Below are 23,486 nucleotides of genomic sequence, written 5' to 3'. Positions count from 1 at the left end.
ACTGAAATGGAAGGACACACTGGGATGGCCCAGTGGCCCCTAACATCATATTGAAGTGTCGGTTTATGTGATATGGAGTGAAGAATGCCACCTACTGAATCATCAATGCCAACAATGGAAACTGCAATATAAGCAGTTTGCCTGAAGCTTGGCAAATAAATAATTTATAACTGTTTCTTCTCTTGTAGATTTAGTCTTTGCCCTTACTGTGTCTTTGCTATGACATAAAAAAAAATTATATGTTAAGATTTTCAGAAAGCTTTTGCATCAGTATTTGTCATGAAGTATTGAAGTATCTCTTGTTTTTACAGAAAATGGCTCTCTCTATATAGTGATGGATTACTGCGAAGGAGGGGACCTGTTTAGACGAATAAATGCTCAGAAAGGCATCTTGTTCTCAGAAGATCAGGTAGTGGGAATTTTGGGCTGTAATTTGCATTCTACAGTTTCTGAGCAGAAGAATACTTAAATTGAGTACACCTCTACCCCAGTATAACGCTGTCCTCGGGAGCCAAAAAAATCTTACTGCGTTATAAATGAAACTGTTATATCGAACTTGCTTTGATCTGCCAGAGTGCACAGCCCCACCCCATTGGAGCACTGCTTTACCGCGTTATATCCGAATTCATGTTATATCGGGTCGCATTATATTGGGGTAGAGGTGTAGTTTTGGATCAGCTTGGTGAATATGGTTATTTTAATATAGATAAAAGCCTGATTGTTATAGCTATAGAGTGCTAAGAACTTCATACTACTTGGAACATAGACCAAATTTATTAATGGAACTACAATAAAGGAGACATTCTAGGTCAGTGGTCCCCAACGTGGTGCCCGCGGGTGCCATAGCGCCCACCAGGGCATTTGTGTGCCCGCCTAGTGCCCAGCAGGGGAGAGACGCCTCGGCCCCGCGCCTGCTGGGGACAGAGAACTCTCCGGGGCTGCAGGCTGCGGGCGCTAGCGTTCTCTGTCCGTGGCAGGCACGGGGCTGTGGCTTCTCTCCAGCTTCAAACCCGGAGAGAAGCCGCGATCCCGCCCCTGTTGGGGACAGAGAACTCCGGAGCTGCAGGCTGCGGGCACCAGTGTTCTTGGTCCCCGGCAGGCGTGGGGCCACGGCTTAAGCTAGAGAGAAATCGCGGCCCCGCGCCTGCCAGGGACAGAGAACTCCCAGGGCTGCAGGCTGCGGGCACCGGTGTTCTCTGTCACCGGCAGGCGTGTGGCCTGCCTAGTGCCCAGCATGGGAGAAAAGCCGGAGCCCTGTGCCTGCCAGGGACAGAAAACTCCAGTGCTGCAGGCTGCGGGCGCCAGCGTTCTCTGTCCCTGGCAGGTGCGGGGCTGCGGCTTCTCGGGGGCTGCAGGCGCTGGTGTTCTCTGTCCCCGGCAGGGGCCGTGGCTGCGGCTTGAAGCCGGAGAGAAGCTGCCACCCTGCCCGTGATTTTTTGTATTATTTAATGTACAAATACAAAATAAGCCTTGAAAAATTGTTGATGTCCACCACGCTCTTCTGAAAACATGAATGTGCTACTGGCCACAGAAAGGTTGGGGACCACTGTTCTAGGTGAATCAAACATTAAACCTGTTGGATTTTCCTTTTCTTTCACTGGTGTGATGTTGGGCTTCTGATATGCATTTTGTTACTTTAATGAAATCAAGGATACAAAACTTGAAGGTTTACATCATATTAAATCTATTAACTCAAAAGTTCTTCAAAATGGAAAATTTCAGTCTTGGAAATGTGTAAATAGCATCTCTTTCTTCATGTGGTCATACCCTGGGAGATTAGTCAAGGAGTTGTGAAGTCTCTGAGGATTTTGTCTTCATGCTACAAATAAGCAGAGAAGAGAATCTGGCAATACTCTTGGCTGGCAAGGGTTGGGAATACATTGGGCTTTTGCTGGCAGTATAGAGAGAAGCAGAGATGAAAAAGAAAATCACATGTCAGAAAAACACTTATCTTCTAAATCCTTACCAGTTAATTAGGACTACTACTAGGAGAGATGCTAAATGTGGAGGTGAAAGTGTTAATAGAATTATAGCACAATACTGATGTCTGTGTGTATTGGTAATTTGAAAAGATGAAGTGCTTAACTACAGTACTTTTAATTTTTTTTAAGGATGGAAAAGTTTACCTTTTTTGTTAAAATCGGAAAAGCCATGAAATGAGAACTATCAAACTCAGTTTTGTTTGCTTGGAATCAGTCTCCTACTTTTATACTGTTTTGTCATTTCTGTAATTAAGATCAGATTTTTTTTATATAAAAGTGAAGAATAGCATAGTATAAAATTGATAAAAGTATAGATGCTAGTAGGAGAGCTTTAGCCTTTTTATGTTTAATTTCTTAATGGACTACAAGAAGACACTTTTATTTTGGTCTGCCGTTGAGATGCTGTGTTGCTGTAACCGAGGGGTATTCCCGCAAAAAAATAAAATTTTAAGGATGAAAAGCCATGTTCTAAAAAAATTATAACCCAATTATATACATACACACAGTTTTATCATAACTTTTAAAGACAGTAAACTGTCTAGATCAGTAAAACTTGAATAAGGTTAATCCTTGTTTTATTTTTAACAGACTTGAAAATTGCATGTGGGTGTATAAATAAAAATAGGACACTAACTCTACCTTTCTCTGTTACTTTTAGATCATGGATTGGTTTGTACAGATTTGTTTAGCACTAAAACATGTACATGACAGAAAAATTTTGCATCGAGATATAAAGTCACAGGTATGCTGGATAATATCTTCAAGTTGAACTACAGTAGAGTTATTTTACTTTATTTTATTGATTGATTGTTATTTCCCAACCGGGTAGGGGAAATAACCTGGTCTTATGTATAACTACCCCACTCCCATTGACTTCAGTGGGCCTTGAATCAGACCCTGTTGTCTGCTGCACAAGATGTGCTGCACAAGTGAACACAATCAGAATGCCACCTAGATGGGACACAGGCTACTTGTGTTCCATCTATTTTTAAATATAAATATACAAAACATTCCTGCGGTAGTTAAGTACAGTTTGGCTAAATCCTTAATTAAATAACTTTTAAAAAAAACTTATTCTGGAATTTTATATTAAATACTACTGACAAATACTAAGATAACAATCAGTAGTACCTGCTCAGTGAAGATTTTTGGGACTGGATTTTAGCTTTGAGTTATTTATGACATTTTTTACAATCAAGAAAAAGAGCTGTTAGGAAGACTTTCATGCTTGGATTGTGTGGGTTCTTCTGCGCTACCAGTACAGCTGCAGTGGGACACAGTTACTATATGGCTTCTATTTGTATAGATGGGACCTTAATACAGTTTTTTAAATAAATGTTAGGTATGTAGGCTCTACAAAATGAAGACTGAAACATCTTTAAAGTCTAGTCTACTATGGGTTACCAAACCACCACCAACACAATATGCATGTATATTTTATTGTTTCTCCCTGCTCTCTGCAGTTTATGCTGCTAAATGCTGAAATTTTATCAGATTCCTGCTTTATGAATCTTTCAGAGCAGAATACCTGTATATTTCTAGAAGTGCCTGCTTACAAGAACAGAACAGGCAGAGAAAGGAAAGCATTACAAGGATGAAAACATTGGTCCTGAAAAGACAGGCCTGGTCTACGCTGCCACTTAAGTCAATTTATATTGCTCAGGGGTGTGGAAAAAATCACCTCAGTGTCTACACTATGCTTTGTCAGCAAAGATGCTTTCCCACTGACTTAGTTTCCACCTCTCAGGGAGGTAGAGTTCTGAAGTCAACAGGAGAGCGCTCTGCCATCAACCTACTGCATTTGCACCAGACCTTCTAAACTAACACCGCTGCATTGGTTGCAGTGACACCGATTTAGCATTTCAGTGTAGACAAGGTCTAAAATACATTTGTTTATCCCCCGACATGGTTGTATTTGGAGAGTACAGTAGATAGAACTGAAATGTCTTGACTCTCTTTGGTGATACAGTGAAGCAGATGCTTAATATTAGGCATCCCTTCAAACCACCTACACACACACACCCCCAGTCAAGTAATAGGCAAAAATGTCCCTTTTTTTTTTTTACATTTCCATTTGTAACTTTTTTGTACAATGAAATACTTTCATTCTTGCACTTGAGTTGTAACTGACTTTCTTTCCCCTGCCCCCTCCTGTATTTAGAATATATTTTTAACCAAAGATGGAACAATACAACTGGGAGATTTTGGAATAGCTAGAGTTCTTAACAGGTAACACTCATTCATTGCTGCTCTATATACACTAATATGAGTAGATCGATCTAGCAAAAATGGATGCTACATGACTATGTAACTTTTGTAAGTTAGTTAACGTTCATTTTTAATTTTCCTTTTTTATTCTAGTACTGTAGAGCTGGCTCGCACTTGCATAGGAACACCATACTATTTGTCACCTGAAATCTGTCAGAACAAACCTTACAACAATAAAAGGTACTGTAAAACATTTTACTTAATAATTGACTTGTTTCATTTTGATTTATTTTGTTTAGAAATGTAGAGCTATTCTGTTCATGCAATAGTAAAGAGTTCAGTCTTGATCTCCAGCATGCTGTGCACTTTACTAGATGGATTGGAAAAATCTATTGAGTGAATGCGCAAGCACAATAACTGACTTCATTAAACATATGAGGGTCTGTGCTGTAGCTCACTGCTAATTACCAGATTGGGTCCAATGTAGTGCTATCTTATTCCATAGAGGCCATTTTCTCATGCCACCACTGTTTGAAGCAATAGCTGGTCCCATCTTCTCCAACCTCATCTTGTGTGCATTAGCCAGACTCTCTTTCTGTTGGAATCTATGCCAATCCAAAGCTGCTTAGGCAAGTATGGTGGTGGAGGAATTTATCTATTAATCCTCATTGTTTTTTGGGAGGAGCAATATGATTGAGTTCCTTCCCTCCCTCGCCCCCCACCCCACTCGCCCCCCACCCTATAGAATACTCCCAGCATGACAGCTGGGACTTAGTTCTGATCAGCTATGTGCAGCAGTTTCACTCCAGGCTGAGATATACCAGTCATGTCCCAATCAGACTTTGCCATCCACAAGAAGTGAGGGCAGGGTTAATCAGTACTAAAACTGTCTAACTGAAATTAAAAAAAAAAAAGCCCACAACACTTTAAAAATATTTAAATACTTTAGAAATTTCCAATTGTGTAGGACATAAAATCTTTGGTACTTGCATCTCTTAAAAAAAGATTTCTCCCACCATTCACTTATCCAGTTTATCTAAATCAGATATCAAGGTGATAAGTATGGTATTGATTCCTACATAAAGAGAGTCTGGAGCCGAAATATCTGGTGCTGTCTTTGTTTGGAAGAGACATGTTTGTTTTTAAAATAGATAGGAAGCTAGTACATCTTGCAAAATTCAAAATGCTTAATTTCTATCACTTGGTTTCAAGAACATACTGCTAGAGCAGTGATACTCAGACCTCAGTGGTTCAGGGGCCAAATTTGGGATCAACATTACCCACAAAAGAGCCATAGTAGCGTGAATTCTTTGTTTCATTTACTATAGTACTATTCATATTTAAACAGCGTGACAAGGGAAATATTTAGTTTTATTTATATATGTATTTTCACGGCAAAAAAGTTAACTTAGTGCAGATTGATAACTTGATTGGTTAATAACATAGTAAAAACATTCTGATTTGGTTAATAATTAAATCACAGAATGGTTTTTATATACTGTGCTGCAAAGAGTCTCAGGAGATGCATTAGAGAGCCACTTGTGGCTCGCACACCACAGTCTGAGGATCACTGTTTTAGATAATTTTTGGAGTAAAAACTAATTTTTCAGGTCTGTTCTCTTTGTTTAGTGACATATGGGCTCTTGGTTGTGTTCTCTATGAAATGTGCACACTTAAACATGCAGTAAGTAAAACTTTAAAATATTTTGGAATTATTACTCTGGTTTACAAACACACTTCTTTCGTTATTTTGTCCATTGCCAAATTTCAGACTGATATATTGTATTTGAGCTGATGCAGGGCTTTTCATGGTATGTGTTTGCTTTTGGAATTAAATTTACTATTGTAACCATCTCCCCCCACATTGCTGCTGATCTTTGTTGTTCTCACTTTTTTTTGTTTGACTCCTGTCTTGCACATCTGTGTAGTATATTTAGCAACACATTTTTTTACCCTTCCTTTCAGTAAACGATGTTCTTCGAGTGATTGTTCACGTCCATTACACATTAGGTGTGCGTGCGCCGCGTGCACAGACGTCGAAAACTTTTCCCATTAGCGGCTCCCATTGGGGCGGCAGGGGAGTCCCGCCAGTGTGGCGCCTCATGCTGGTGCATATATACCCCTGCTGACCCGATCCCCCTTCACTTCCTTCTTACCATCCGTGGTGGCGTTGGAACAGCTCTCTATCTCTTGCTGGAAGACGAGATGCAGAAGGCCCTCACCTCTTCATCATCCCCAGATGAAGCTGTGGCGGGCACCGCGGTGTCGGGGCCTCCTCTGATTGACCACAGAGTGCACCGGGTGCTGCTCCACAGGGTTGCCCAGAACTTGGGCTTACAGGTGGAGGAAGCAGTAGGGCAGGAGGATCCTATGGTGGACATCTTAAGCCCCGAGGGCCCCTCCAGAATTGCATTCCCACTCATAAAGACAATCCAGTCCAACTACAAGATGGTCTGGCAAACCCCGGCCTCTAGCGCGCCAACAGCAAAAGGCGTAGAGCAGAAGTACTTTGCCCCTTCCAAGGGATACGACTTTCTCTTTTGTCACCCAGCCCCCTGTTCGCCGGTCGTCTCTTGGGTGACTTCCGGACACAAGGCTTGTGGTCCAAGGACAAAAAGTTGCTCCACATCAATGTAAAGGCGCTCAGGGCGGTTCGCCTAGCCTGTCAAACTTTTCACGCTGCTTTAGAAGATCACAGCGTGACAGTTCTGATAGACAACACTACTGCCATGTTCTACATAAACAAGCAGGGCAGAGCCCGATCTTCTCCCCTCTGCCGAGAGGCCCTTCTCATATGGGATTTTTGTATAGCCTGCTCAGTACACCTCGTAGTGTCATACCTCCTGGGGAGCAGAACGAGCTGGCGGACCACCTCAGCAGGCCGTACCACATGTACAAATGGTCGATGAGACCGGATGTCTTGCAAGCGATCTTCCAGAAGTGGGGTTTTCCCCAAACGGACCTCTTTGCCACCATGGACAACAGTCAATGCCCGCAGTTCTACTCTTTACAAAACCACTGTCTGGGCTCCGTCGCAGATGCCTTTGCGATCCCTTGGAGTGAGAGCCTGAAGTATGCCTTTCCACCCCTCCCGCTCCTCCACAGAGTTCTCCTCAAAGTTCGCAGAGACAAGGCGGTAATGATTCTCATCTCCCCAGCTTGGCCCCGCCAACATTGGTTTACGACTTTGCTGGAGCTGTCAGTAACCGACCCAATTTGTCCTGCCCCTGCACCAAGATCTCATCATGCAGGACCACGGGTGCCTGCTCCACCCGAACCTGCAGTCTCTGCATCTCATGGCGCGGAAACTCTGTGGTTGGACGCGATGGAGAGCCAGTGCTCTCTTTAGGTGCGACAAATTCTCGGCAGTAGGAAACCTTCCACTAGGGCGACATACCTTGCTAGGTGGAAGAGGTTCTCCTGTTGTTGTGAACCAAAGCATATACAGCCACTTCAGGCCTCCGTTCCAGTTATCCTGGAATACCTGCTGCACCTTAAACATCAAGATCTCGCCCCCTCCTCAATTAGAGTACATCTGGCTGCCATTTTGGCGTTCTACCCGTGGTAGTTGGGGCATTCTGTGTTTTCCAACCCCATGGTAGCCCAGTTTCTGAAAGGGCTGGAGAGGGTGTTTTCTTACTCATGCCCTCCGGTCCTTCCCTGGAACCTTAACCTGGTCCTGACCAAGCTCATGGGGACCCCTTTTCGAGCCCCTAGCCTCTTGCTCTTTCACTCACCTCTCCTGGAAGTTGGTGTTTTTGGTGGCCATTACGTCCGCAAGGAGGGTGTCCGAGTTGAGGGCCCTCACCTCGGAGCCCCCGTATACGTTTTTTTTATAAGTACAGTGTACTTAGGCCACACCCTAAATTTCTCCCTAAAGTAGTCTTGCAGTTTCATATGAGACAGGTCATTTGTTTGCCAGTGTTCTTTCCCAAACCACACACGGACCCGAGTCACCATAGCCTGCATACTCTGGATGTTTGTAGGCCCTAGCGTTCTATCTGGAGCGAACTAGACCTTTCCGCAAGTCAGCACAGTTGTTCGTCACCATTGCGGAGAGAATGAAAGGACTCCCTGTCTCGGTGCAGCGGATATCGTCATGGATTGCGGATTGCATCCGCACGTGCTATGAGCTTGCCAAGGTGCCGTCCCCGGCGACCACAGCTCACTTGACTAGGGCTCAAGCATCCTCAGCAGCTTTCCTGGCACAGGTTCCACTCCAGGAGATCTGTAAAGCTGCCACCTGGTCGTCGATGCACACATTCACAGCCCACTACGTAGTCCATCACCAGGCCAGAGAGGACGCGGCGGTCGGCAGGGCTGTGCTTCAATCAATTGTTCCATGACTCCTACCCTCTTCCTATGGTAAGCTTGTGAGTCACCTAATGTGTAATGGACGTGAACAATCACTCGAAGAAAAAACGGTTGCCTACCTTTTCGTAACTGTTGTTCTTCGAGATGTGTTGTTCACGTCCATTACACTTCCCACCCTCCTTCCCCTCTGTCGGAGTCTCCGGCAAGAAGGAACCGAAGGAAGGTCAGGTTGGCAGGGGTATATATGCACCAGCATGAGGCGCCACTCTGGCGGGGCTCCCATGCCTCCCCGGTGGGAGTCGCTAAGGGAAGAAGTTTCCAACATCTGTGCATTTGGCGCGTGCACATCTAATGTGTAATGGATGTGAACAACACATCTCGAAGAACAACAGTTACGAAAAGGTAGTTAACCGTTTTTTCTTCTTCGAGTGATCACTTTTTTACATTTAATTAGTTATTAGTGAATTCAGTCTGTATGTTTGGTACAGTAGTATTAGTGAGCTTCCTTTGTAGCATGCAGAAATGGTAAAAAGGACAAGAAAGTGTCTTCTGTTTTCTAGATTTTTTTTTTTTTAAATATTATACCTTACTGCTCTTTAGAGGCTTTGAGAGTGTCTTTTTGCAGACTGTCCTTTTCCTATTAGTGTATATTGCTCTCTTCTTTACCTTCCCATCCCACTTCATCCCTTTTATTTTAGATAAAATTGAAATTAGTATGTTTGATTGTTTGAGTATTGTCATTACAAAATCACACTTCTGTCTGAAACTGTTTATCTAAAATTACTGTAACAGAAAGTGATTAGAGGAAAAATATTTTTCAGTTAGCTTGTGTAATCCATCACTGTTTCCTACGTCTAGTCAGTCAGTTTTCCCTGTTTGGTGGGTCACTGACGTGACAACAGTGGGGAGAGAAACATTTTTAAAAATAGGAAAATATAATTGTAAAATGACGACAAAATTTGGAAAGGGGCTTCAGAGGCAGATGTGGTACTGGAAAGTATTTACTGTATATACTCCTTCACAAGCTGAATTTGTTTAGTAAAAAAGGGAAGCACCAGAGAAGGGGGTTAGCTTACGAATGGGTATAGAGAGGGAGAGGTGGGACACAGCCCCTCCCCACAACAGAGGGAGCAAGGAAAGGCAGCATAGCCAGCAAAACCAGAAGGGAAGAGGCGGGGCCAGAGTCTCTCTGCTTCTGGCCACGCTGCTCTACCCCCAGCCTCTGAAGCAGCTGCAGCTCCGGGGCTGGCAGGCTGCAGCCGTGGTGCTCAGCCCTGGCCCCCAGAGCAGGCTGCGGCTGTGCCGCCAGGCCAGAGACATCCTCCCCTGGCCCTCCCTGGATAAGTTGGGAAAGGATGGGATGGGGAGAGTGGGGGTCCTGGGCTAGGGGTGGTGTCATGTGGGGGGCTGGTCACAGGGGTTACTTCCCTGACCCCCAGCTTCTCCTCACTCCCCCTCCCCCCCAAAAAAAATTCCCCACCAGTTGCTGTCCCAGCCCGTCAGGGTAAGCAGCTGGCACGCCGGGACACTTCGTTTACTTAGGTTTACCGCTGTGCCTGCTGACGCTCGAGGTAAACAAACCATCTTGGCCCACCAGCGGCTTATCCTGATGGCTCAGGAGCCAAAGTTTGCTGACCTCTGAATTATAGGGTCGTTTTATGAATGGATCATAAAAAAAAATTCCATTTTTATTTATCCATCTTGGGGGGGGGGGGGTCGGCTTATAAACGAACCGGCTTGTGATCTAGTATATACGGTATATATAATTTAATAGACTGGATTTCAAGTGATGTCCCTTTTTAACAGTTCATCATAATTTGCTTCCAAACCTGGGGTCTAATCAGTATTGTTGATTAGAGTGAATTCCAGAAAGGTGCCAGAGTACCTACAGCTCATGTTGAAATCTCAACACTTCTCAGGATTTGGAACACAGACGTTTTATTATTCTTTTGTTCCTAGAGTTTTCATAAGAGGATTGACAATCTTGTGGACTAAAAGGAAAGAGGCTAGCAAACTATACGCATTTTACTCCAAAACATTGTTTTGCATTACCATTGACTGTTGCCCAGCTCTGGGAACAATTTTTATTGGTTAACTGTAGGTACAGAGCTAGCAAAAAGCACAAAACACTTTTAGAATCCAAAAATTAGTCATCTTATTTAGTGTGGCAGAGTTGTATAAAATTAAAATATTTAGCTTCAGATTACTCAATACAGAGCAGATTTGAGATCTAAAAGACCTTTTGATAATGGCCCTTCAAATATTTAAAGAGAAGTACCATAATTTTTTTATTTTTATATGTTTATGTAAATTAAGTCATTTGCGGCTGTGCCAGTATGACAGTATACATATTAATGTATGCTAATTTCTCTCTGGTAATTATAGTTTGAAGCTGGTAACATGAAAAACTTGGTACTGAAGATAATCTCTGGATCTTTTCCTCCTGTTTCTCTGCATTATTCCTACGATTTACGTAATCTGCTTTCACAATTATTTAAAAGGAATCCTAGGCATAGACCATCAGTCAACTCCATATTGGAGAAAATCTTTATAGCCAAACGGGTGGAAAAATTTCTTACACCACAGGTATGGAAATTATTTTCAAATAGCTTAATAATTCTGCCCCTTTTATTTATTGTGCAGAATGCAGCCATGTGCACTTTTTATTATGTTAAGATGCAAATTTAGAATGTAAGATATTCATGAGAAATTACTTTCAGAAATACAATAGAAAGTAAAGAACTTGTATCTATTTTGAGGAAAAATAGTTACTACTATATTAGCAAACAGTCACACTTACTATACCAATAAAATGAACTACTGACAAATTTAATTTCAAGATGTTGAAGTATTGTTTCTATTCCTGAAGTTCAGTAATTCAGTTGTTTAATTTAAGTGCATCATGTCCTGTGTGAATGTACAGTTAAACTTGTAGTTAGTCTTTGATTTATTTGAACATATGGCTATCTATAACATGGGACTGACAATGAATTCAGTAACCTACTAGTAGCATTTCCTTAATACTTTTTTTTTTTCATAAATTTGCAAACCGTTCCAAATGAACTGCTTTGTGACTATTTAAATGTTAACCAGGTTTTGGTGGGGAGAGGGGGTTGTGGTGGGGTGTTTTTTGTTTGTTTTTAAAGCAACCAGGAATGTTTAAATGGACATAGGAGTAAGTCTAAGGACATTATTCAGCATGTCTCTGCCCATGTGGAATTCCATGATCGGTTCGGGTGATAGTATTATATTAAAATAACAATATAAAGATTAACAAGAATAGCAGATGGCAAACAATACTGATTTTGTTTATTTATATACTTTTGGACATGTGTAAATCTAACTTGTATATAAATTGAAATTCCAAATGAACTTTAAACTTGCATTCTTACAGGAGTTGAAAATTCTCATGGAATATCTTTTAGAGCTAAAATAGGGAGTAGATCCCCATTGGGAGCAAATATTGTAAATAGTTTTTTAAAGAACTGTTTAGGGGCTTAACCGTCCAATGTTAACACTGTCCAAAGGGTTACCCTGTTTGTTCCTGTGATCTGACTTTGCTTCCTGAGGCCAGTGTAGGTTTGGAATTTTCAATGGGGTCTGAATAGCCGTGAGTTAATTAGCAGTAATTTACCATATTCTAAAGGCAGTATTTCCTCCTGGGTTCAGTGAGGGGACTGGATGATGGGACTCTTTCACTGAAAGTTGTGCAAATCAATTGAAGTGATGTCGAATTTAAAAAAAAAAAAGTATCTGAAAAACTTGTACCAACACTAGTAATTAGTAATATCTAAAGATCTGAATGTATAATTTTTCTCAATTTGTAAGTGTATTTGTGCATTTGACAGCACTTTGCGTAATTAGTTTTGCTGTTTTCCCATGTATAGTTGGGTTTTTTTCCTTCTTGAAAAGACAAGACCTGTATAAACAACAAGGAAGCAGACAGATGCACATGTTTTTAAAGAAATAATAATTAAATTCCTTCCATTTAAAAGTACAGCAGAACCTCAGAGTTACAAACACCTCAGGAATGGAACTAGTTGGTAACCCTGAAATGTTTGTAACTCTGAACAAAACATTATGGTTGTTCTTTCAAAAGCTTACAACTGAACATTGACTTAATACAGCTTTGAAATTTTGCTATGCAGAAAAAATGCTGCTTTTAACCATCTTAATTTAAATGAAACAAGCACAGAAACAGTTTCCTTACCTTGTCAGAGCTTTTTTTAAACTTTCCCTTTATTTATTTTAGTAGTTTACGTTTAACACAGTACTGTACTGTATTTGTGGGTTATTTTTCCTTTTGTCTCTGCGGCTGCCTGATTCCGTCTCACAGTATATAATGTTAGGCATATATGTAAGTTTTAACAGAGTTAAGACCAAAGTTTGCAAATGAAGTTGAATTACAGCCTTTACTTTCACATGCATTCCCTATGTTTTTTTTTCTAAGAAGGCTTTGTGTGTGTGTGTGTGTGTGTGTGTGTGTGTGTGTGTTTTCCCCATTTATGTAAGGAAAGTGAAGACTTTTGAAACACTTTAATCTTTTGCAGGTGCATGCATAAAAATTGTAGTAAAACAACTTTGCCTTTTGTTTAGCTTATTGCTGACGAATTCAATCACAAAGTGTTCCACAAGTTTGACGCCCCTGTTGCACCAGGTAAATATGCACTAGTGCTCTGCAGTTATCTTCAGTTGCAGTAGGATAGATTGTGTTCAGATATGGAATTTATTTTGACCTGATATAAAAAACAACCTGGAAATAACTTTATATGTACACACACACACACAGTATAAATTATTTTTTTTAGGAAAGCATGTATGCGTAACCTACATATTTAAACTAAAAATGAGCCTCTAACTTTTAAAGTTACATTTTACTCTTGCCACGTTATTTTCAAAAGTAAGCAGATTGCTAATATTGAACATCAATCAAGGGATTAATCAGCATTTCTGCTGCATAGGTTCTCTCCTTATTCATAACAAATTGGTAATTCTTTACACTTGTGAATTTTGGAGGTGGTCCAGTGTTGTTGCTGGAGGCTCTGAGCCTTTCAACTCAGGACACCAGAGTTTCTGCCTCTGGCAGAACAAGTTGATGGTTCAATTTCTCCCAACTGCTTTTTGTCTTACAACTTCAATTTTTATTTGTTTTTATGCAATAGTGACTTGACTTCATCTTGCAGCTCCCCTCTCACTCTCTTCAGATGAGAGGAATCACTGCAGCATTGAGGGTCTAACCCTCTAGTTTCTCTGGTACAACACTGTTACCAGAACAATGTAGGGCATCTCCCCCTTCCATGGGCCTGGTGGCCCTCCGTGAGTTAGCTGGACCTTTTCCCTGTGAAAGAGCCTTCACACAGTAATACCCTTAATCTATATATATTAGCAATTGATGAACAGAATACGTTAATTCTGATGCTCATTGCTCCCCATAAAACAGACTTCTCCCAATGGCCAGTTAGGATTGGATCGTCTGTGGTTCCAGCTTCTGCACAATATGGTCATGCAGGGTCTCAGAGATGTAGCAGCTTTGATCTTAGACTGCATCTCAGAGTTAGGGTCCAACAAACTTCTGACTCTCATTATATAGTTAAAATGGAAGTTGTTCTTCGAGGAGTGTCCTTCTGGATGCTCCACTTCAGGTGAATCTGCATCCCTGCAATCAGAGAATTTCAGTAGCAGTGTCTGGTTGGTTCGCACATGCACTGGCGCCATCTTGTGCCGTCTCTGGCTGTTACATAGCACTGTGGGACCAACCCTCACTCAGTTTCTTCTCTACTGTCCTTGGCTTGAGATGGAGTGCTTCTGAGTTCACCTTTATTTTAAGAATTAGTCTAGATTAGGAGTAAGTGGAGGTCAAAGTTCCTCTGAGGCAATGAAAATCATGTTCCAGGCAAAGAAGAATCTGCTGTCTTTCAAGGCAGTCCACATAAAGAAAGAGGTTAAATCATGCTTCACAGCCCCAGAAGGCCAGCTTTTTGTACTTGATAAACAGCCAAGGATCCTCTGCAGAAACATAAGACTTCTTGAAACAGAGACTCCTTCATTTGCACCTGGTCCACCTATGATTAACACTTGGGCCTTAAAAGTGAAGTGTAGTTCAGCAGGGACTCTGTTGTTCTCATTAATATACTTTGGTAATGAGACAGAACTAAACCAGAAATTTCATTCATTGAGCCGGTCTAATGTTGTTTTTCCTTTGAAGAGCAACAGTAAGCGCTTTGGGGCATAGACTGTCTGTTAAGTTTGTACAGTGCTCAACACAGTGGCCCTGGCCTGTAATTACTACTACTACTACTACTGCTGCTGCTACTTAATAACAATCAAAGTTCTGGTGAGCTATAGTAGTATAGTATATAGTATATAGTATAGTAGTATAGTATAACCCACCTTAGTAATCTGATAAATGATAGGAATACAATGATAGGAATTTCATAGATGAGAAGCATTACCCATTTGCTATGAATGAGGAGAGAAACGGCAGGTAAGAAATTTCTTTCTTGAAATTTTGTATATTTGAAATTTCTAAACTTGGTAGAGTTTAAGGGGCACTTTTGAGTATGAAGAGATCTAGATAAGATCATCTCTTTTTCCCGCCAAACACATAGTTTAAGAGAGCTGTGTTTGCTATGTGTTTGGTAGGAAAAAGAGATGATCTTTTCAGATTCAACTGTGTTTACAAAAAAGACTTTTATACATTGGTGCAATAAATGTTGAAATAAGTTATATCTCAACCAAAGCATATTTTGACTGTTGGCAAAATAGTACGTGTTCTAAAATATATTCTAGTATTGGTCCTGCATGCAAGCCCAACTACACCTCTATCTCGATAGAACACGACCCCATATAACATGAATTCAGATAAAATGTGGTAAAGCAGCGGGGAGCCCTGGGCCCTTTAAAGCGCCACCTGAGCCCTGCTGCTTTACTGTGTTGTATCTGAATTCGTGTGGAGCCCCGGGCCCTTTAAATCACCGCCCGAGCCCTGCTGCCAGAGCTCTGGCGGTGATTTAAAGGGACCAGGGCTCCCTGCAGTGGCTGGAGCACCGGGCCCTTTAAATCACGGCCGGGGAAGCCAGTCCAGTCTGGCATGGCTGTACCAGACCGAACCCGATATAATGCGGTCTCACCTATAAGGCAGTGAGATTTTTTGGCTCTCAAGGACTGCATTATATTGGGGTAGAGGTGTACTGTAGAGACCAGTGTAAGTGAGTATCCTATGGGCTTCATACAATTGCATCTGGTTTATTCAAACAAATTGCTGGAGGGGGAGAGGAAGACTTGTGAAGACACTACTGGAGCACATTTGTGTCCTAGGCCAGGTGTCTTGGGTATTTGAAATTTCTCTTGCTCTGCTTCTGTGGGGAGAGGAGATGACTTTTACTTTTTGGAGGGGAAGTATCTCAACTGGGAAGAAGATGCTATATTGGTAGTTGTCTAATGAAAGTGGGGAAGGCTTGCAGTGAAGTTGTGCCCCTTTCTCAAATGAATACTCTGAATGTAGTCCGAGACTTTTGTCTTGATAATAGGTCAGGTAACTTGAGACAGAGCAATGCAACAATATCCAAAGACCACCAGCTATGTAAGTTTAACTATGAGACAAACAATTCACATTTCTTCCTTTGTTGTTTAGTAAAAAGACCAGCTCAAGGACAAATCTGTGCTTCAGCTGTGCCAGCTCAGAAAATTACTAAACCTGCTGCGAAATATGGAGTGCCTTTAATGATCAAGAAATCTGGTGACGCATCTAAAAAATTTCATGAGAAGAAACCATTAGCTAAATTTAGACAGGTGAGGGCACAGGAGTGGTAATAATGAAGGTACATAATTCCAGAAGTTTTTCATTAACTAATTTGATTTACCTTACTTAAACTACTTAAAATACTAGTCACTAATATCGTATTATAGTTGCTTTTTATTTACATCTGTTGTATTGACACACATCTACACAGGAAATAGTTGCATTTAGGTAAACCAAATATATGCCTTGTTTTATTTCTTATTATTTTGTAAGAAGATGTTGCAGAACTTGGGAGAATACTATCAGTTGTTTGGTTTGGAATGCTACTTAAGTTGGCTGCAACTTGAATGGTTTCAGTAACCTCATTTTGTGGCAGTCTTACGAATACAGTAACTTACAAGTGAAGTTGAACTATTTTTAATAGTCACTATTCAGAGTATTCTCCGTGCCTCTATTTCTTCATCTGTAAAATGGGGATAATGATACTGACCTCCTTTTGTAAGGCCCTTTGAGATCTATTGATGGAAAAGCACTATATAAAAGCTTGGTATTATTACTTATTAGATATTTTTCTGGTTAATCCATTTGATGTTCAGATCTATTTCTTTCTATTAGTAAGTTTACTTGTTCCATATTCAGCACTTTTTCAAACTTAAACATACAGTGTGATCAGTAGATAAGAACATAAGAACGGCCTTACTGGGTCAGATCAAAGGTCCATATAGCCCAGTATCCTGTCTTCTGACAATGGCCAATGCCAGGTGCCCCAGAGGGAATGAACAGAACATCAAGTGATCCGTTTTCTGTTGCTCATTCCCAGCTTATGGCAAACAGATGTCACATCTAAGCAAATTGTCTGTGTTAATATACAATACGTGCCCCATAATGTACTGGGCTCTTCAGAGAATGCAGAAGTTGAACTAGACTGAGGAGGAAGGTACCTCTAAATGAGTAGATCCTCTTACAAATGCAGTTGCTTTAGATGTGGGGGTGTAACAAAATCCTGGCAAAACAAAATTAGGAAGTTAGTTAGGCTGTCCTTTGAACTGATTATTATTTAAAAGGTTCCATATGTTTTGAAGGGGGTACCACTGGACTCTGTGAACAAAACCAAATTCTGTGTTTGAAATTTTAATGGCATTTGTGATCTTAATAATGGATTTTAAAAGTAGAGGGAGGATAAAAATGTTTTGAGAAGAAAATTGGCAATATGGTGTGGAATGGGGCCAGAGTGATACAGATATATCTGGCAAAGCCATGCTGTTTGAAGACTCAACCTATTCAAGTTTCACTTTAAAATAAAACTAAAAGTAAAACACTACACTGTGTATACAAAAGTTAAGAAATTCAAAGCAGTGGTGCCTGCAGTAAGTGGAACGCTACTATATTGTTCCTGCTTCTTTCAGTGATTGACTGTGACCTTGTATAAAGTGACAGGCAAAGTATATGTTTTAAATATCTGCTTGCCTGAACAGAGGGAGCCAAGGGGACAAGATTATACCAGAAAACCATGACCCTTTTTCAACAAACAGAAGAGCACATGTCTCTAAATATAGTAGAATCTCAGAGTTACGAACACCTCAGGAATGGAGAGTGTTCTTAATTCTGAAATGTTTGTAACTCTGAACAAAATGTCATGCTTGTTCTTTCAGAAGTTGACAACTGAACATTGACTTCATACAGCTTTGAAACTTTGCTATGCAGAAGAAAAATGTTGCTTTTAACCATCTTAATTCAAATGAAACAAGCACAGAAAGTTTCCTTACTGTGTCAAATCTTTTTTTAAACTTTCTCTTTTTTAATAGTTTAACACAGTACCGTACTGTATTTGTGTTTACTTTTTTTGTTTGTTTCTACTGCTGCCTGATTGCGTACTTCTTCGAGTGATTGCTCAAGTGTATTCCACAATAGGTGTGTGCTTGTCACGTGCACTGGTGCCAGAAGTTTTTCCCCTAGCGGTACCCTTAGTGGTGCCTCCATGGTGCAGTGTAAGGTACACTGCATGCTCCCCCCACCCTCAGTTTATTCTTGCCACCAGTGAAGGTGCTTTGGAACTGCTCTGCTCCAGCTTTCCTGCAGCTTCCCTCCAGAACTCCTGTTCATTCAATGTAGTAGTACCTGTAGTTGAAGTAGTTAGATTAGTTTAGGTTAGTGCGCCCAGGCCGGCGCATGCCCCGTGCCTGAGGTTTTAAGTCATGTGACACTTGTAGGCGGCCAGTGCCAGTGATGATCTGCATGTGGACTGTTTACGCTGTTTGGGTGAAACCCATCTCAGTGATCGCTGCAAGATTTGCAGGTCTTTCAAGCCTTGGAACAAGAGAGAAAGAGACATTCAGATTGGGGCTATCCTGATGGAGTTGGTGTTGAAGACTAAGGACTTCTCCGCTGCAGCACTGGAGCAAAATCTGGGGAGAGGCTAGACCCATGTTGGGCAGTCCTCAGTCCCCATTGGTCTCTAGGCCTCCGAATCAGGTCGAGCATAGTAGCCCGGCCCATTCGGAGCAGGCTTCGCTGGATGTCTGGATGCCCTTCATGCAGGAGGCCCTGCGAGCAGCCCGTGACATTATGCCCATGCCTGTACCGGGGCACTGCCAACGCTGGCCCTGTGGTCCAGAGGCAAGCCACCACTGGGATCTCCGCAGTTGCCCCTGGCTTGGCATTGTTCGCAGTTGAGGGAATGTTCCCGATACTGTTCGCTGCTCAGCAACCGTCCCGTGCGTAGTCCGTGCCGGTCACCATCGATCCCTACAAGGTTGTCTGGCTGGGTTCCGACTGACAGGGGCTCCAGGCACCACCCTGCCTCGAGGAGCGGGCCCTGTTGAGACCGAGACAGATGACACCAAAGGTCTTGGTCTCCGAGGGGCTACTACAGCCAGTCGCGACACGAACCTTGACGCCGTTCCCGTTCGTCATCTCACTCCAGGACCCTGCTGTGGCACTGCTCCCGCAGTCTCGGGCGTCGATCGCCATCACGGATCCGCCCGCTGGAGCCGATCATGGAGCAGTTGCTACCAGTGGTACCGTTCATCCACTTCGGGATCGCGGTCTCGTGGTCGGCACTGTTCCCGCCACCGGCACTCCTCCCGGTCCAGGCACAGCGGTAGGTCGTATGCCAGCCCAGTCCCCCTTAGTAGTCGTCGATCGATGGGACTGGCCAGTCAGGCTGAACAGCCTGCTCCCCCGGTGTCACAGCACGTGCAGTGGCACTGGGCTCCGTGGCCAGCACTGTGATACCAATGGGCCCCATGGCCTCTGACGCAGTCTCTGGTTGGGGCTCGCTCGGTGGCCAGAACCTCGGAACGGCCGTTGGCCTCCCTGTCCTAGTCTCCGAGAAAGTAGTAGGTGGAATGTGCATCTTCAGTGCTGTGCCTGGAGGGTGACCGAGTGGTGGGTCCTCCAGTAGCGGTGGACATGCAAAGTACTGCGGCCGCCTCCTCACCCTTCCCTGATGAGGTGATTACAGCCCCTCCCCCCTCTGTTCCGTAGGAGGACTCTAAAGCCCACCAGGAACTATTGGAAAGTGTGGCATCAAGCCTCCTCCTTCAGGCCGAGGAGGTGGAGGAGCTCTCGGACTCTTTCTTCAACATCCTATCCACCTCGGTACTGGGCAGGGTGGCCCTTCCACTCCACGAAGGGGTGGCAAAAATTTCAGATGTCTTGTGGCAAGCCCCGGCTTCCTTGCCCCCCATCTCTAAGAGGGCAGAATGTAAATACTTTGTGCCCACCAAGGGGCATGAATATCTGTACACCTGCCCTGCCCCCAACTCTCCCTGGTGGTCGAGTCGTTCAACCACAGAGAGTGGCAGGCCAACCAGCCCCTACTCCAAAAAATAAAGACTCAAAGAGGCTGGACTTATTTGGGAGGAAAATTTATTCGTCCTCGAGTTGCCAGTTACTGGTGGCGAACCATCAGGCTCTCCTGGATTGGTATAAGTTCAATCTGTGGGACGCTCTGCCCAAATTCGAGAACTCCCTCCAGGAGCGTGACAGGAAGGAGTTCAAGGCTCTGGTGGAGGAGGGTACAGTGGCTGCCAGGGCAACCCTGCAGGCAGTGTCGGATGTGGCAGATATGTCTGCACGGTCCATGGCCTCTGCGGTGTCCATGAGGAGGGCATTGTGGCTCCTGCGCCTCACTGGACAGCCCAGACAGCAGAAGTCCTTGCAGGCAAGGCCCTGTTTGTGGGACAGATGGACGTGAAGCTGCACAGCCTGAAAGATTCCCACACTACGCTTAAGACACTGGGCCTCTATGTTCCGGCTCCGGCTAAACCTAAGTTTAAGCCGCAGCAGGCTCCCACCCAGACCACCCATTCTAAATACGAACCCCCTTATAAAAAGTCGCAGGACTATTAAAAAATGCCAACAGAGGCAGTCCCGGTCTGCCCCCCCAGCCTGGGTCCTCCAGGGGCAAACAGGCAAGAAAACTGCAGTTTTGACGGGATGCCTGGGGGCGACCTACCAGTTCACGCCAGGGATCCACCAGCAATAAAGCTTCCCTTCTCCAACCGGTTGTGTGCTTTTCTCCCGGAGTGGTCGCGGCTGACTTCGGACTGTTGGGTCCTCAACACCCTCTCCCGGTGCTACACCCTTCAGTTTACCTTTACCCTGCCCAACCACCCTCTGCCCCTGTCCCTCCTGAGGGACCTTTCTCATGAGGCCCTGCTCAAGCAGGAGGTGGGGCGGCTCCTTGGCTTAGGAGTGGTGGAAGTGGTGCCAGCAGAGTTCAAAGGCAAGGGCTACTCCTGCTGTTTCCTTATCCCGAAGGCCAAAATGTGGCTCAGGCCCATCTTGGACCTGCGAGGCCTGAACCAGTACATGGTAAAGCTCAAGTTTTGCGTGGGCTCTCTGGCCTCCATCATCCCCTCCCTAGATCCCAGGGACTGGTACGCCGCCCTCGATCTGCAGGACGCATACTTCCACATTCATATATTTGAGGGGCACAGGTGCTTCCTCCATTCATGGTTGGGCAGGAGCACTACCAATTTATGGTCCTCCCATTTGGCCTGTCCACTGCTCCCAGGATATTCACAAAGTATTCACAAAGTGCACGTCTGTGGTGACGGCCTACCTCAGACTGGTTGATCAAGGGCAGCTTCCAGTCGCAGGTGCGCGATCACGTGGAGCTCCTCCTGTCCACGTGCACCACCCTGAGCCTGTTAAACTCTATGCGCTGTACCGGGACTATCGGGGCAGTCCTGGATGCGACATCGGCTAGGGCCTCCCTCCCACCAGACTTATTCCAGTCCCTGAAAGGACTCATCGACACAGTCACACGGTTTCCTGTGACGACAGGCAGAGTGTGTCTCCAGCTCCTGGGTTACATGTCGGTGTGCATGTATGTGGTTTGCCATGCCAGACTCAGGATGAGGCCCCTCCAGCTCTGATTAGCCTTGGTGTTCTCCCAGGCCAGGGACAGGATGGACAAGGTCCTCACGGTGCCTGAGCCAGTGCTCGCCTCCCTACAATGGTGGTCCTCCCCGGGAAACATGCTCCACAGGGTCCCGTTCAGGAGCAAGCCCCTGTCAGTGGAGCTGATCTCCGATGCATTGGACCTGGGGTGGGGAGCCCATGTGGGGGACTTTCAGACCCAAGGTCTGTGGTCCCCACAGGACCTTGCCCTGCATATAAACGTCAAGGAACTCAGGGCGGTCCGGCTGGTGTGCATGGCCTTCTGCTCGCACCTGAAGGGCAGAGTGCTCAGGGTTCTCACGGCCAACATGGCCTCAATGTTTTACATCAACAGGCAATGTGGGGCCTGCTCCTCTGCCTTCTGCCAGGCAGCCCTCAGGCTGTGGGACTTCTGTATAGCCCATGACTTTTGCCTACCACCTACTGGGCGCCCGGAATTTGTGGGCAAATTGCCTGAGCCAAGACTTCTCCTCTCAGCACACATGGTCTCTACACCCAGAGGTGGTGCACAGGCTTTTCCAAGAGTAGGGAATTCCCCAGGTGGACCTGTTTGCGACTCAGCAGAACCACCGATCTTCTCGGTTCTGCTCCGGAGGGGGTGCTATCTCTGATGCCTTCCTCCTATCCTGGTCAGGCCAGCTTCTCTATGCCTTCCCCTTGTTTCCGCTGATCAGCAAGGTCTTAGAAAAGATAAAGATGGACAGGGCCAGGGTCCTCCCGGTTGCCCCAGCATGCCCCAGGCAACATTGGTACAGGACCTTCACAAGCCTGATGGTTGCCCCGCCGTGGCCATGGCTGTTGCCGTCCCGCCCAGACCTGCTCTCCCAGGACCAGGGCTGCCTCCTCATGGCGTGGCTGCTTAATTGTTAGGCTGGGAGGAAAGGATGTGCTCGGAAAGGGCTCAGTGCATCCTCTTGGAAAGCAGGCAGCCCTCCAGGCGCCGGGCCTACTTGGCAAAGTGGTCTCGGTTTTCCCAGTGGGCAGCTGAGCAGGGCGTTTCCTCTGTAGCTGCCCCGATCCAGCTCGTTTTGGACTACCTCCTTCACCTTAGAGCCCAAGGCCTGGCGCACTTGTCCATCAAGGTGCACTTGGTGGCCATATTGGCCTCCAACCTGCCGGTTCAGGGGCATGCAGTATTCTCCCATGCTATGACTGGCCGATTCCTTAAAGGGTTGGATCATCTCTTCCCGTACGTTAGGCCCCCATTCCTGCAGTGGGACCTGAACTTGATGCTGGCATGGTTGACGGGTCCCCCCTTTAAGCCGTTGGCTACTTGATCCTGGTGGCACCTCTCGTGGAAGGTAGCCTTCCTGGTGGTGATCATGTCAGCTAGACGGGTCTCAGAACTCAGGGCCCTGACCCTCCAAGCCCCTGTACATGGTGTTCCATAAAGATAAGGTCCAGCTCTGCCCACATCCTTGGTTCCTCCTGAAGGTGGTCTCTGCCTACCACATGAGTCAGGATGTTTTCCTGCCGGTCCTGTGCCCAAAGTCACATGAGTTCAGCGAGGAGCGCCGCCTTCACACACTGGATGTGAAACGGGCTCTGGCCTTTTACCTGGACTGGACTAGGAAGTCTTTGCAGCTGTTCATCGCCTTGGCCGAATGCATGAGAGGTCAGCTGATCTCCACTCAGCGGCTCTCCAACTGGATCACCTCGTGCATCCATAACTGTTATGACCTAGCGGGAATCCCTCCACCCTCAATTGTGAGGGCACACTCGACTAGGGTGCAAGCCTCGTCAGCTGCCCTTTTAGCCTATGTCCCCATTCAGGACATTTGCAGGGCTGCCACATGGTTTTCAGTTCACACGTTCACCTCGCATTATGCGAT

At 44.7% G+C, this 23,486-nt stretch overlaps 1 protein-coding gene across 5 annotated transcripts in view; it reads left to right on the top strand.

Annotated features, from left to right (window-relative positions):
* Nucleotides 1–23,486, top strand: part of NEK1 (NIMA related kinase 1) — a 127,991-nt gene that overhangs the window by 11,862 nt on the left and 92,643 nt on the right. For all 5 annotated transcript variants that reach the window (XM_045019065.1, XM_045019069.1, XM_045019068.1 and 2 more), the window contains exons 5-12: nt 312–409; nt 2,641–2,724; nt 4,144–4,211; nt 4,344–4,430; nt 5,820–5,874; nt 10,890–11,090; nt 13,101–13,161; nt 16,138–16,295. In XM_045019065.1, the coding sequence (XP_044875000.1) occupies nt 312–409; nt 2,641–2,724; nt 4,144–4,211; nt 4,344–4,430; nt 5,820–5,874; nt 10,890–11,090; nt 13,101–13,161; nt 16,138–16,295 (812 nt within the window). The remainder of the gene's footprint in view (nt 1–311; nt 410–2,640; nt 2,725–4,143; nt 4,212–4,343; nt 4,431–5,819; nt 5,875–10,889; nt 11,091–13,100; nt 13,162–16,137; nt 16,296–23,486) is intronic.

Source organism: Mauremys mutica, chromosome 5 (genome assembly GCF_020497125.1).
Source record: "Mauremys mutica isolate MM-2020 ecotype Southern chromosome 5, ASM2049712v1, whole genome shotgun sequence".
In the NCBI taxonomy this organism is placed as follows: Eukaryota; Metazoa; Chordata; order Testudines; family Geoemydidae; genus Mauremys; species Mauremys mutica.
This window is presented reverse-complemented; position numbering and strand designations above follow the sequence as displayed.